Source organism: Apus apus, chromosome 19, assembly GCF_020740795.1.
Source record: "Apus apus isolate bApuApu2 chromosome 19, bApuApu2.pri.cur, whole genome shotgun sequence".
NCBI classification, from domain to species: Eukaryota; Metazoa; Chordata; class Aves; order Apodiformes; family Apodidae; genus Apus; species Apus apus.
The window spans coordinates 7,626,849-7,642,418 of NC_067300.1; the positions used below are offsets into that span (position 1 = coordinate 7,626,849).

Here is a 15,570-nt window from a genome sequence, read left to right on the forward strand (position 1 = left end):
ACTAGTCCCACCCCACCTCCTCCCTCCCGCCTCCTCTCCCATCCCTCACCGCCCCGCTTGGGCTCTTCCCCCTTCAAATCTCTTTCCCCCTGTAGGGGTGCAGGGGCGAAAAGGGGGGGGGGGGGGGGGTGTTGCCCAGCCACCGCGCCCACCCGCTTTCCCCGCGGCGGAGGTGTATCGCGGCGAGGGAGCGATGCGGCCCTGAGGCAGTCGCGTGATTCTGGGGGCGGGGCCGCCGGGGGCGGCTGGGCAGGGGGCGGGGCGGGCGGGGCGCGGGGCCCGCGGGGGGGGGGGGGGGCCGGGGGGGGGCACCGGGACCGGCCCCCGAGCGCCAAAACACCCCCAATTGTCCCCATTTCACACCCCCCCGGGCCGCCTTGCCCAGCCGGATCGGAACAGCGGGGGCTCAGCCCTCAGGACGAGGCCGCCCGAGGGGGGGCTCTGCGGCGGCCCCGCGGGGCTCCGGGCTCCTGCCTGGAAGAGGGTTGTTTTGGTTTTTAAGTGCATGGATGTGCTGGAAGGGAAGAGAAAGGTCTCAGAAGGGGCCTGTGTGAGCGTGGGGCAAGGCCAGGTGTGCGCTGCGCTGCAGAGGCCCTGCCAGGAACCTGCGGGGCAGAGCGTCCGAACGGGCTGGTTTCCTACACGGGTAACAAGCAAACTTCAGTTTTGGGAACACCGAGCGCTGCGTGCGAACCGTGAACAAGCATTCTTCTTTCTTTGCTGAAGTGCAGCGGCTGTATGACGTAACACATTGCAGCCTTCCTTCTAAAGACTTACTTTTTTCCCCCCCGTGGAAAATGCAGAGGAGGAAAGAAGGCTGGAAATTACTCCAGGGCAGGTTCTCCAGCCTTCCATTCTGTGTGCCACACCAACAGGTTTTCGGCTCGATGTTTGCATCCCCAGACCAGTGGGGTCTCAGCATTTCCCATTCTCCAAGGAGGGGATGCACCCAAGGCTGCTTGTCAAGCTGCTCATCGCCCTCTTCAACCCGTAGGAGATGCCCTCAAGTACCAGCAGGAATCAAAGACATTTAATCTACAAGGTAGAAACTAGGTGCAAGAAAATAAAAGCAGATTAGAGCCCCATCAGAGAAGTTACCAGCTGATTTATTTTTTTTTTTAACTTCCATGGGGTTAGTTGTGTTGTGCAGCTCTCATCCCTGCAGGGCTGAGATCATTCCTTCAGGCTGACCTGCAGTAGGTCATCCCACTTCTGGAGGAGATGGAGCTGCTTGGAGCCAGCATGTTGTTTTTTTTTAAATCCAGCCCTGCCTGGTGCATGGCAATTAGTATTTACTGCAGGCTGGACTGAGTGATGGTATTTTTTTTTCCTGCTGTGCAGGGGATGTGTTTATTTAATCTGCCACAGAAAAGAGTGGAAATTAGGATGAGCTTCAGAAAAGAGCTGGAAGCAATTAGTAGTGTTATTTTACTGTGACTTAATTACATTCAAATTGACAAAGAAAACATGGATGCTACAGGAGGGGGTTGCTGCTAGGTTTGAAAGGGAAGATACCTGCATTAGAATGGACACAATGTGTTATAATTAACCTATTATTACTGAGCTATGCATTTAATGATCTTGGGATTTACTCAGGATGGACTGGAGTAAGAACTCAGAGCAATACACAAAATTAAACTGTCCTCAGGTGTGAGCAGAACTAGAACGTGTGGGTCAGGGCCAGCACAAGACTCTGTGAGCCCAGATCAGCCCTCTGCAGGTCTCTGCGGGGAGAGAACACGGAGAATTTTATCAACAGGAAGAACATAAACTAAGAACGGCCACACGGGGTCAGCTCAAAGGTCCTTCCAGCCTAAAACTCACCTCTGGCACCCGAGTTTGTGGTTGTTTTTTTTTCTTCAGCTTTTACAAATCACCTTTTGCTGGCGATTGCGATGGAGAGGGGGGGTGAGAAGCTGAGCAGGAGCAATAAACAGAAATCCAGGGAAGAGCAAGAGCACAGCAAGCCAAGGTGACAGCTCGCTGAGCTCCCGTCCTGCAGCTGTTTTCTCCTTAGGAGCTCCTGAAGTAAAATCAAGGGAGAAGGGATGGATGAGAACTGAACCAAACACAAGAGCCCCCATCTCCAGCTTAGTGATGATATAAAGAAAAGAGACCCATCTGTGCCCATCATCTCAGGGCTCAGTTTGCATGCAGAGCCGTGCTCTGAGGATGGTACTTGGGGAGGCAGAACAGCTGGTACAGATGTTTCACTTGCAGCTGCTCAGTGCACAGTTACAGACACTGGGAGATGTAGTGTTCTTTGGAGCACCTCTCAAATCATCAAATGGTCAAGGTGGGAAGGGATCTTAGAGATCATCAGGTTCCAGTCATCTGGCTGGTGAGGTTTCACTGAACGTGCCATTAGATGTTTTGCACGACTGCTGTTCTGTGGTTTTTTGCTTTCACTGGCTCCAATTGAAGCGGCACCTTCTGCAGCTTTTGCACTTGATGGCACCAGGAAGCTCCAATGTTTCAGAAAACAACATCTCAGTCCTTCCAGCAGCTTGTCATTTTCCTGTTTTGTTTAATTCCTGTAACTGTCCTCATACGGAACCCCGAAGCTGCGCTGGACATTTTGGTTTTCTGTTACAATGCTTGTTTTTGTAGTGGGGAAATGTAATCCTTCCAATGCCTGTGTTTAAGAGGATGCAAATCAGCTTGCGAGCACAATGCCCTGGGAACGTTTCTTTCATGCAAAACCCAGCTAGATAAATAAGGAGGGGAGGAGGGAGAGGGGAAAAGGGATTGTTTGCTGCTTGAATTACGTTCAGTAAATGACAGATGGGTCAAGATCGGCATCTGAATCTTTCTCAACGCGGGTGAAATCTTCACTCCGATCTCCGAGTTGCATCAAGCCCCGTTGCTCAGCTTGCCCGGTGCCACGGAGCAGCGACACGAGCTGGGACTTGCGGCTGTCCCAGCGGGGAGCGCCAGGGCCAGCACGCCTGGCACCACGGCGGGGCACAAAGTACCTCCAAGGAGGAATCTGAAGTGTCTCCGGATCGCACCCGCTCCCGGGAAACAGCAGCCGAGGGCAGGAAAGAGGTTATTGCTTCCTGGTGCTTTCACCGCTCGGTGCTGCTGTAGGAAAAGGGACCCAGCCGAGTCCTGGTGTAACGCGACCGGCTGCGGGAAGCCGTGAAACGTGTTTCACAGCTCACAGGGAGCTGCAAAACTCCGTGGCATAAAGGCATTTCTTGACGGCCCTGTGCCAGCGCCTGCACTCAACAGCTGCACGTGTGCTTAAATATCCAGCTCAAATGATTCAGTTCTCAGCAGGCGGCTCTGCTGTCCCGGTCCCAGGCGTGCAGAGTGTGCTGCGAGGGCAGGGGGGAGCGCGGGGGGCACGTGCAGCTCCTGCCACGGGGCACTTGGGACAGCCAGGAAGGTGGTAAACATCAGAGAGTAGGCGAAATAGGGGGAATCACCCTGCCCCAAGCATCTGGGGAGATCAGCTCTCCTTGCTTGTCCCCAAATAAGAGTCACACCCAAGGATTCTGAAAAGAAAATTGCCACTCTCCAGCTCCTGTTCCCACCTCTGCTACGGAACTACTGGGTGATCTGAGAAAAGTCCCTCTGCCTCCTGCCCCCTCCCTTCCACCCTGCTCCTCCAGCCAGGGGTCTGTCAGTTATTTCACATTTGCCAGCTGGATTTCAAACATTTTTTGAAAGCAAGTGATAGAAGGGCAAATTCTTATTATTGCTCTTGAAGAGCCTGTTGCAAAGATGCTTGTTAATGAGCTTGCTTAATGAGCTTTCTTAAATCTATATTTATATCCTACATACAGTTGTATATAGATAGAGCAATGCCTAAAATATATGTGGATGGCACACATATGCCTGTGAGAACGAAGGCTGCTTAACACACATCTTTTTCAGTTATTACAGTGCAAGTATCTCTTCCTGTCTCCTTGAAAATTAGAGAAATAGAAGATCCATTCTGGAATAAAATAATCCCATGCATGTGCTAGATGGTTTTGTTTATGAGACTGAAGTATGTGTGTGTATGAGAGACAGATGGTGTGTCTGTTTGTGAAAGATACGATGCCTGGATGAATGTGTGTGAAAATACAGGGTTTTTAAGAGCTACTCTCTTTTTTTTAAAAAAAAAAAAAGTAACAAATATCTGCTTGGTACATTATTTCACCCTGTCATGCTCTTTGTCAGTATGACAGAGGAGTGTTCCTGCAGAAGGCAAAGCTGCCCCAGCCAGTGCAGGGTGCTGCCCCCAGGGTTTCGAGCTGGGCATCATGAATTCCCTTCAAGTTTTCAAAGTCCTGGAAAGTTTTGATAAGCAAATACTTTCCGAGCTCTGCTTCTCTATTGGTCGCTTCTTCACCGCCAGATTTTGACACAAATAATCTGATTGAAAAATCAGGGAGGGGAACAGGGGCAAAAAAAAAAAAAAAGAGCCAACAACACACAACAAAAAAAAGCAGAGAGAGAAAAAAGGAGAAGTGTCTATTTCAGCAGGCTGCTACTAAGTGAGAAAGTGGAAGAGGAGCCTGGAGAGGAGACGACGTCTCGCTTGTCTGGGGAGATTTCCAGGCAAACCCAGTGAAGCAAAGTCCCCCAAACAGGTGATTGATTTATTCTCTTAACCACTTTTAAATTCATTGCTTTTCTCATTTCTCTTACCTGTTTCTACAAGCTTTTTCTTCTTCTTTGCTTGTGTTTGGAAATTTGTAACATGTTCCTCTGCGTAAGTCACTTGTCCTAAGGATTTCTTTATGATAATGGTTCACTTAGTTCAAGTGAGTCAAACCTTTTAAAAACTATATATCATGTACCTGCTTAAGTCTCACATGTGAAAATGGCAATAGTAGAACAAAATATAAAAGATGTGACCGTTGTCACAGATACCTGTGTCCCAGGTAGGAATAGTTTCTAGATGTAGACTTTTGTACTTGAGCACTGAAGAGAGAGCAGGGTTTATTTTTTTCTTTTAATTGCTCTTTTATAGGGCCAGACCTTTAAATTTAGAAAAGAGCACACCTCTGCTGACATCAATTAATCTGTCAGTTTTGCTAGGTGAGAATGCAGTCTCTCCTGTTCAGGATTTTTGCTTCAAATCTCTAGTATTTTTTCAATCCTAAGTATTTGCCAATTAGTCTTTAACAATTTTTAGCATATGGAATTAGCTCTTTATAGATGTTTCTCATACACCACCAGATTGATTCAATACATCAAAAGCAGGAAAGCAAATGATTTGCAAGTTCACACAGTAAGTGCATCTATACATTAAGGGGATATAAAATTTGTCAAATTCCACTATTTATCCATGGAAGCTTAAGGCAAAGTTTGCTAAAGCCAGTGGCATTCCCAGCATCACCAGGAGCTAAATGAGGTTTCTAATGAGCAAACGTTGCATTTATATTCTAAACATTTTTCCTAGATGCTACAGATATACAAGCATTTCTATCTGACTTCTTGGGCAAAATTTCCACCGTAATTTGCCAGCCCTTCCATAATGTCCATTTTCCCAGTCTTATCACAGGAATCAAAAATGTTCTGCTCATTTTTCCACTCAAAAAGCAACATTCAAATTACTTGCCCCAAGTACATTTCATTTTTGCCAGGGCAGACTAGTGAAGACAGGATTAATTTTGTTGCAAAGAACTTGAATCCTTTTGAATATGACTTTAGATTTAGAGTCAAGAGTCTGTAAAACCTCTTATTTTATTTGGGCTCTTAAAAATGTCAGATGTCGTGTTCTATTTTGTGCTTTTCTTTTCTGAAAAGTCTAACTATTTATTTTTGGAAGCTTCACCTTTGCCAGAAAGAACAGGAAAAAAACAGTATTAGGATTCAAAGACAAATTAAGCAATAGGAAGGAAATATGTCTCTTTTAGCCTAACACTTTGAATACTTATCAGCTTATAGAAAGACAAGTATCAGTTGCAAGTTAAAAGTATTTCTGCTGAGTGTAGTGGGGAAAAAGGGTTTTGTCTCTGCAGTTAACCTTGTACATTTTAAAATAGGATTACTTGAATTTAGAGTAAAAGGAAAGTCAGTTTTAGAATGGAATTTACAGTGCAAATGGGGTTCCTGATTCAGCATGGCACAAGCCTGCAAGCACCTATCCCAGATCCAGTGTTTCACATTAGGAATTGTCTCGGAAGGAGCCACCAAGAACAGCTCCATCATCTCATTCAGTGAGAACATTCATTTCTTTTAAAGGATGTGAAAGGATCCAATCCTGTATTTTTGGGTACTGTGAGCTGCCGTGCAGTGAAGTGGGAGTTAGGGATACTTGAGGAATATAGGATCAAGTGAAATTAAGATCCTGAAGTCAAAAGCCACCCCCTAAAAAAACCCACAAAAACACACCCTTCTAATTAGGTTCTTGCGCAGTCTCCAGTGTTTCCATGTTATATTCCAGTTTTACATGTGACACTCTGAAAAATCACCAGAGAGCATCACTGAGGATGGAGGAACCCTGAGCTTGGACACGGAAGATGACCCACCAGCACTGGGTTTGCTTTTGGATCTGACTGGGAATTTACAACTAGGCAATTAAGCCCTTTCAAAGGTGCTTCAAGTTAGGTACCTAAAATAATGAAGCAGGTTTTTTTCCCCCTTGAGTCCTTTTGGCTGGCTTTTCCTGGGGGCAGGTTACTACAGCATTATTGTCCAGCTGCATGAATGAGAAGCAAGAATGTCCATTCTCACTGGCTGCTGATTTTATATTCTGCATTGAATCAAAAAAACTCCACAACACCTGCTTTTTTGAGTTGGCACTCCTGCCCAAACAATCAACTCCCTTGCCTGCCAAGGTAGAAACTGCTGCCATAGGGGCTGACAAGAACAAATTTCATGAAAATAAACTTCAGCTTTAACCTTTTGCTAAAAATTTAAATTCTGTCAGCAGCTTCAATGACTTTAAGAGCCCATGGAGGCTCTTGTCCATAGCCCTGCTCTCCCTCTGAAATATCATCAGCCATTGGGAGCAGCTGATCACTTGGTGATGATCATCTTGAGTTTCAAGGAGAGATAGTATTTTTTTCCTCTCACAATCTGTGCTTCTAGCTTTCCTCTAACTGGGTTGTGTGAATCACAAAGTCAGTCCAATGCAGTTGTTAATTAACTAGGCTTTGGGTTCCCAAGTTCCTGTTTTCTCCGTAAAATGGGGTGGGGGAAGGTAACTTCCTTTTGTAACGTTCAGTAGTGCATTGAAGATTGTTGTGCTCAGTAAAGGGCCTTATCAGCAGCCAAGATACTGGCCCAAATTTGACATTTACATCTGCTGGGGCAAACACATCCAGAAAAATCCTGTTGATTCATTGCATCTACTTGCAACCACCATCAGAAAGGAAGGGCTCCACTTGCTGCCTTCATGTGCTTGGCCTGTGGGTGCTGCCACAAAATACTTGCTTGTGTCACCCATCCCCAGTCCTCTGATTTACCTGGTTAAGGTGCCTGGCTGTTGCCTTGGGGTCCTCCAGTTGACAGCAGGGAGGGTGACTCTTCCAGTGGGTGCTGCTGGGTGCAGGCTCTCACCCTACATTCCATTACCTGCTGCAGGAGCTTCTTCCTCTACTGGGTGGGAAGCCCAGGGAAATTAACTGATTGATTCAGGCAGAGAAATCAGATGTCTAAAGCTCACTGGTATGAATACCCTCCATTGTGAACACAGCTCTGCCCCATCACATTGGAAAATCCCTGAGACACGAGTGGCAATTCCATGTGTAAAGGGCTTGGGGCACGTCTGTATTGCTGAGTGGCTCCACATACAGACACCCCCTCTGGGGCTGACCTGGGCAACCAGACCCTCCGAGCTGAGTACTTTTGGAATCTGGGGTGCACAGGCTGAGCAGAGAACACTCTTGGAAGGGTCCTGTCTGTGGCAGGACATGCTGGGGTTTGTACCAAGCTGGGGTTTGTACCAAGCTGGGGGCATTTCTGTACTTGCCACCCTTGCCAGGCAGATAGACATCACCATGCTTAGAAGGAACCTCACTAGCGAGCAAATACAGCCAGGTACTTCAGTGCCTCTTCCCTCAAGGGCACACTTGTGGTTCATTCTCAGAACTGTTTTGTCATCTTTCTTAAATTAACAACTCTACTCTTGGCCTCTGTTTTCTCTTACTCACCTCAAGTTATATGCAACTTTCTTGGAAGACAATGAAGAAAAACAGGCGAGTCATTTCCAAAGGAAAAACAAAAAATGGTTAGAGACAGCAAGAGTTATCCCTGAAGAAAGAGTGGGAATCCTGGACCAGATTTAGAAAGACAGCTAAGCTAGAACTGCATTTCCAAAGGCTGACAAGCACCTCTCACTGAGAGCAGCAGGCTTGGAAGCCACAGCAGCCCTTGTGGTGTGAATCCCATGGGACACTTCTGCAGCAGTTGGTCCTGCTGTGAACCTGGCCCTGGCATCTTTGAACCAACCAGCACTGGGCTGTGTAATTGTATGTAGTGTGCAGGGCTAGTGCAGGCACTTCTGAACTGAACCCCAGGGAGCAGATCTTCTCCTTCCCTGGCTGTTGGGGATTCCAGGAACCCCCAGTGCATCATCCTGACTTATACAGACCTTTCAGGTCACTCCTACTTAACAGGAGCAAACTTTGGTTTGTTATTTTTAATAAATAAGTAGGTTACACTGCAACTGCTCTCAGGAAGAGACCAGAACTTGATAACACACTTTCTCATCCCTAGAGAGCCAGGACTTACTGCTGACTTTTCATATGAAATATAGCAAGATTTGATTTTAGTGCTACTATCCTGAACAATTACAAGGGAAAAATGCAAATATGCATGCAAATAAGGCACCAGCTGATCTTGCTGTCCACAGCATCCAGCCTGTTGTCCCACTGTCTTCACTGGAACAGCCACTAGCCCTGGGGAGCAGGCTCAGGGCGGGCTGGGCTCTGGGTGGTACAGATAACAGAGGCATTGCAAGAGAATTTTGTATGATTAAATTTCAGCATTTGATGTTTGTCCCTGAGCCACCATTTCAACGGTCTGTGATATTTGAGTCAGATCCAGAAGGTAACTTCTCTCTCACCCAGCACAGCCTCTGCTTGACTGTTGTTTGTCAGCCAGAATCCAAAAAAAAAAGCTGCAACCAAAGAGAAGGAAGCCCACCACACATCATGGCTGAGGGGATTTTCCACTGTGTGTCTCCTCTTATTGATGATGTTTCTGTGATTATTTTTTGTGTAGCCATTTCATGGAAGAGCCCATGTCATGGCTGGGGACTGAGTGCTTCTCTAGGTGCAGTAAAAACCCTCAGACCCTTTCTCAAAGGGGTGGCCTCCAAGCCATGGATCCTACTCTGTCCCCTCAGGGAGGGTAAAGTCAAAGATGCACCATGTCCTGTAGCCAGAGCAGAGAACAACAAAGATCCTGGGTTCTGATGTATCTTATGGTTGCACTTGATGATCTTCAATGTCCCTTCCAACCAGGATGATTCTATCCTTGCTACAGACACAGGTTTGGTCTGTAAATAAGTTTTTTGCTTAGTGTTTTCCCCAGAGTCAAGATCCATCATGCAACCACTCCCTGCTCTTCAGTTGGGTGGAGGGACCTTCAAGATGAACTGTCTCCCTAGTAGAAGAGTTAATTCTCATCACTGCTGCATACAGAGCTGATGTGCTGGGAGAACAAATGAAAAGATTGCCCCCCCAAAACCACAGAGGTTTACCTGATGCTTTTCTGTATTTCTGCCCAGGCAGTGAACGGAAAATGCCACGTTCCTTTTTGGTGAAGAGCAAGAAGGCTCATACCTATCATCAGCCCCGCTTTGTGGAAGATGACCTGGCTGTGCTCACCTGGGATCCAGTAACTTCTCCCTTCCCTGGTGAGTCAATCCACCCACTGGGCTTGTAAGAATACACCAAGGGAAAGCAATAATTGAGCAGGTGAACTAAGGGAGGGGGATAAGTGAGCTGAAGAGCAACTAAAGGCTTCCACACAGGGGTGTCAGTCTAAGGACAGACTGATCCCCCCACTCTCTGCCCTTTCTCCAGGCCAAATCCACACTATCCCACTGAACCCAAATTTAGATCCTCCCTTTGTTTCCTGCTGGGGAGATTTGAGATGTAAGGTTGCTGTGTGGTCATGTTTGGGAAAAGTGGCCAAATGGAGGCAGCTGGCAATTGGGAAAAGAGCTTGCACTTGGTTGTCAGGCTCCTTCAAACTCAGCTGTGCCACCTCAATCTCCAGCTTGCTGTGGTCACTGTCCACATTCCCCCTGAACCCACATCTCTACCTCAGTGTGTTACCACCTCCTCCAGATAAGAAAGGTTACAGTTAGAGTGAGAAAACACTAGATAGCTGCTATAAACTATATGAACACAAACCAAACACTGCTGATGCCTCCCTCTGCTCCTGTTCATGCTGTCCCACAGCCACCCGTACAACGGATGCCCCGACAGGGCTGGGACAATTCTTTTCTTCCTTCAGGCACCATTCAAATTCCCTTTATTCAAATCTAGGATCAATTTACCCTTTGTTCTAGCCCTGGCTATCAAATTCTAGCCCAGCCCTATGATAAGTTTGATAAAAAAAGAAAGGACATTTTAATTTCCAGTGCTGGCATCATCCTTTGGCCATTTGCTGCATCTCACTGGTGCACAAGAGGGTTTGGACAACAGATGGATACTATTCTTCAGCAGCTCAGTCCTATCTCCAGCTGAAAGGAGGCACATCTGTTGAACTTCTGTCCATTTTAGATTCTTACTATAAATTCTACTCCTAACAAGTGCTGGGTGGCCTCTTTAAGGGCTGGGACAAGCATGGAGAAGTATGTGTGGGCAGGAGGAGACAATGCCCTGGGGTCACCTTTGCAACTGCATAAGCAATTACCTCCCCTTTCTGCTTCCCTGTCCATAAATTTGGGTTAACAACAGTGAAATCTCTTACAATAAGGGTGGGGAAGTTAATAAGTTAGTGATTGTTAATTATCCACACAAATGAAAATAGTTTTAAATAGGGAAATTATTCTTACAGACATTCCCCTACTAGGGTTAATTTTCTGTAGATATCAAGTGTCCTATGATTTCTTCCTGCCCAGCTCTACCTTGCCTATCTCATCCTGCTTGGAATTTCCCTTTCTCAGCACTGAACAGACCTTGATTGCCATGATGATTACACCACCCTGCACTTATTCAGGGAACTGAACATGGGCTCGTGTATCCAAGCATGAGTTCATACATAAATACAAAACTCACCTTAACAGACTCCAGAATAAACTCACTGTGACTCTCCTGTGTGATTACAGCCAGTGGAGACAAGACACCAGAAGACATCAAGAAACAAGACCTACAACACATGGTTCCAAAGCAAGAAGAGGACTTATCTGAACCAAAAGAAGAAAGTGTCCCTGTCCAGTACCTGAGCAGGATGGTACCAGGCCCTTCAGCTCAAGGTTTGCCTCCCAAGAACACAATTCCAAAAGAGGTCAGGGCTGGGCTGGCTTATGGAGCCCCTAATGGCTGGGTCCAGATTGAGTAACTGCCAGATCTTCTTTTGACATCAGTGGTCAAACTTGCCCCAGGCAGAGCTCTCCAGGAGCATTGTGTGTTTCCCTTCACAATCCTGGTCTAGATCAGCATGTCCCTCAGGGATGATGCTAAGATTCCCAGTGAGTGAGCCCCCAAACCTCAAGGACTAATGCAATTCCATGCTCGATGGGTCAGGGTGGGTGGCCACATGATACTTTTCAAACACCACATGAAGCAGGGCTAGTGGGGGGGTGGGGGGCAATATTCCCACAGCATCCCTTCTCCCCTAAAATTTCCTCAGACTGAAATCAGCATCATGATAGGTACATTGCCTGGGGATCAGGATTTGAATCAAAGAAGGAAGAGGTTATCAACTGCAACTCCCAAGGCCAGGCAGGACATGACATGGGGGGATGGCACCTGTGGAGCACTTTCACTGGTGCCCAGCTGCAGGCAATGGCACAACACTCCTGTCTCTCCTTTGCAAACTCAGAGCTGGCCATCCCAGGTCTGCAGATGAAGGACTGCACCAACATGACAAGCACCTTCTACAAACCTGGCTTTTCTTGGGATGCTTACCACCTGCCATACAGCTACCAACAGATGTCTTCCACCATGCAGTCAGCCCTCCTGGAGCACCCAGTTAGCCTATATGGAAGCCACCTCCTGCCAAGTGCTGAGCCTCCTCTGGATTACAGCATGCATTACTCCTCTGACATGGAGACCTACCACTGTGTGAAGTGCAACAAGGTGTGTCACAGAGGAGAGCCTCAGGGATGGGGAGGGCCTGGAGTGATTTTCATTGCATAGATCAGTGTTTGACTGGGTTACACCAAAGTGGGTCAAAACGGGCACCTACTTGTCCTTCTGACTAGGGGACAAGGATGTGGTTCACATGGCCCACGAGTGGGAAGAATCAAATGAAGAGAAGGAATTGAGAACAGAGAGGGAGACACAGCTGCCTTATTTAAAACAAATAAATCCCTGGCATTTTTTTTGCAGGTGTTCTCCACTCCCCATGGCCTGGAGGTCCACGTCCGAAGGTCCCACAGTGGGACCCGTCCCTTTGCTTGTGAAGTGTGTGGGAAAACCTTTGGGCATGCTGTGAGCCTGGAGCAGCACACCAACATTCACTCCCAGGTGGGCAACATGCTTCCAGCCAACTAACTCCCTAGAGCTCAGGAGTGCTTGGACTGGTGCTTACTCCATAAGAAAAGAAGTGACACTCCCTGAGTTACAAATGTGACGGCTTCCCTGCAAGAACCAAATACCAGTGACAGCAGCTCCGAAGATCATAAGTCTTGGTCTCACAGATCTCAGACTGCCCTGGAGAATGCCTTGGATAGGAGGATTGCTGCTCCTGGTTCTCCTGTGCCTCACCTCCTCCCTAAAGGGCACAGGAGGTTAGATCACAAGATGGAATCCATTTCCATAAGTAACCCTCCTCCTTGTGTCCCTTGTCAGTCCACAAGCCAAGGAGATTTGCTTATCAAATCCAGTATTCCCAACACTCTGAACACTCTTCAAGCTCTGTCACATGTCTTGCAGCCACAAAGATCCCATGCTTTTCTTCCCCTAACAGGAAAGAAGCTTTGAGTGCAAGATGTGTGGGAAGACATTCAAACGTTCCTCCACCCTCTCCACTCACCTCCTGATCCACTCGGACACGCGGCCCTACCCCTGCCAGTACTGCGGGAAGCGCTTCCACCAGAAGTCAGACATGAAGAAACACACTTACATCCACACTGGTGAGAAACTCATTATGCCCAGTATGCAAACTGGAGCCCACCACAGTGATACACATACACGATGCTCAGAGATACTGGACTGGGGATGTGTCCAGGGGCACTGGGAAGTCATTCTTCCCTGTGAGGTGAGACAGCAGCAGGTCCAAGTATCTCTGAGCTGCGTGTTCTTCTGTGTGACAACAAGGTGGTTCCTGACCAGCCTTCGGTGCATGTCATGGTTGTTCCCAGCCCTGCATGTGGATGGGACAAGGGCCATAGAGCTGGAGGAACCTCTGGTTCCTCTCACCCTCTGGTGCTGGCTCAGACTGCAGAGGCATTAGCAGGAGAGCTGGGCTGGAGCACCCTGCATCCCAAGCAGAGCCACTCAGCTCTGAGCCTAAAGGGCATTTCTACCTCCCTTCTCTCATCCGTGAAACTGTTTCTTATCATTTTCTCTGCCCTGCAGGGGAGAAGCCTCACAAATGCCAGGTCTGTGGCAAAGCCTTCAGCCAGAGCTCCAACCTGATCACTCACAGCCGCAAACACACCGGCTTCAAGCCCTTCAGCTGTGAGCTCTGTGCCAAGGGCTTCCAGCGCAAGGTGGATCTACGGAGGCACCGAGAGACCCAACACAGTCTCAAGTGAAGGATGGCTCCAGGTTTTTGCTGGAGCTCCCACTGCCACTCCATGCTCCAGGGAAGATGACTCTCCCCAGCACCTCCATCCAAGATGGGGCTACCCACCTCAAAGCTCAAAGTGTCCTGTGTTCTCCTGGGGACCAGCAAAGTCATGTCATTGGCTTTGGTGTTCCAAGACCCCAGGGCCTTACACATCCCAGCAGCTGATAAAGAAAGCTCCTGGGACTCTCACTTTTCAATTACAACAGCTACCAGCCCAGACCTGACATCACCAGCTCAAGCACAAATCCAGAGGAATTACTCCAAGATCACTATGACTCTGGATTTGCAGGTGCAGAAGTCAGTTCATCAGCCTGACCAGCAGTGAGGTGGGAACTCCTGGGCTAGTGACAGCAACAATCTGTGCCAAGCTAGTGCTGCAACCATCCTCTGCTTTATGGTTAGGGCAGCCTGTGCTCAGTGAGCTGTGTTCCACCTGGACAGGACTTCTGCAGAGACTTGCCCAGGTCAAAATCTGACAACAGACACCTCAAGTAATTTTCTTTCAAGCAGAGCATTTACTGTGATCAAATGACAAGTTAACTGTGTTGTATTTTTAGCTTGGAGTGGGAGGAAAATACTGAAAAACCAGCTTGTATCCCTAGCTGGTGCCTGGGGTCTCAACGCATTCCTCACATGTGCCATGCTGCAAAGATCCCTGGGTTAGTAGCAACCAAGGGAGCTCCAGGAAGAGCCATCCCACAGCACTGGGCACCAGCTGATAAACCCCCTCAGTGCCATGTGTGAGGGACTGGCTGCTCTTGGAATCCAGGCTGGCATGTCCCACAATATTTCACTGCATGCTGGACATACTGGCTTCACGGTGTCCTGGGCAATCCCATGTCACTGCATGGTCAGGAATGGTCCTTGGATATCAGTGTCAAGGGCCAGGGTTCTGCTTTCCAGCTGTTCTCCTAAAGGAGGAGGTGCCTGTACTCATTAGCCAGCATGCAAGTACCTTACAAATATTATACAGAGCAGGGCTATTTCCTTCTTCTAGGTCTAGGGGGTGAAGCAAAGCACTGGAACAAGTAAAGAGCCAGTTCTCCTCCAAGCTCTGCTGCCTTCTCACTATACAACCCTTGGCAAGTCACTGCACTGGGCTTTTATTCCTCCACCCCTCTTGGTGATGGGGAGTAATTCACTCAGGTTTGTAGAGTCCCCTGAGTTCCTAATAAGAATCAGGATGGTTTAGGTTGGAAGGGACCTTAAAGATCATCTAGATCCAACCCCCTGCACGGGCAGGGACACCTCCCACCAGCCCAGGCTGCTCCAAGCCCCATCCAACCTGCCCTTCAACACTGCCAGGGATGGGGCAGCCACAGCTTCCCTGGGCAGCCTGGGCCAGGGTCTCACTACCCTTTTTTCTTTTTTCTTTAAGAAATTGTAAAGCATTCTAACCTGAATCTCCCCTCTCCCAGCTCTCAAATTTCTCATTAAAACTCTGCTGTCCATTCCTGGGTCATGCCAGAACACGGTCAGGGCAGGGACTCCAGGGAAGGGGTACAACCTGGGACAGAACTGGGCTTAGGAAACTGGTCCCCAGGTCCTGGCTGTGACACCAGGTGCACACACGTGTGAACACTCACACATGTACAAGCCTCACTCAAGGTAAAGATATTTCAGCTTATTAAAACTGCTGCCAAAAATGCAAACCATGGTTTTTTTCATTCCCCTCCTCCTCCACAAATCTGCAAACAGAAACACTTAAAGTGC

The 15,570-nt window shown here is 48.0% G+C and overlaps 1 protein-coding gene across 2 annotated transcripts; it reads left to right on the forward strand.

Annotated features, from left to right (window-relative positions):
• Positions 1 to 4,429: 4,429 nt before the first annotated feature.
• On the forward strand, positions 4,430 to 14,551 carry GFI1B (growth factor independent 1B transcriptional repressor). 2 transcript variants are annotated; one of them, XM_051636877.1, is made up of 7 exons: positions 4,430 to 4,583; positions 9,677 to 9,805; positions 11,228 to 11,374; positions 11,944 to 12,200; positions 12,453 to 12,590; positions 13,033 to 13,198; positions 13,644 to 14,551. In XM_051636877.1, exons 2-7 carry the CDS (start codon positions 9,691 to 9,693, stop codon positions 13,820 to 13,822), a joined length of 1,002 nt encoding a protein of 333 aa, XP_051492837.1. In that variant the 5' UTR covers positions 4,430 to 4,583; positions 9,677 to 9,690; the 3' UTR covers positions 13,823 to 14,551. The 2 variants fall into 2 exon arrangements, with proteins under 2 accessions (XP_051492837.1, XP_051492838.1); XM_051636878.1 differs by lacking the exon at positions 9,677 to 9,805.
• Positions 14,552 to 15,570: the final 1,019 nt, after the last annotated feature.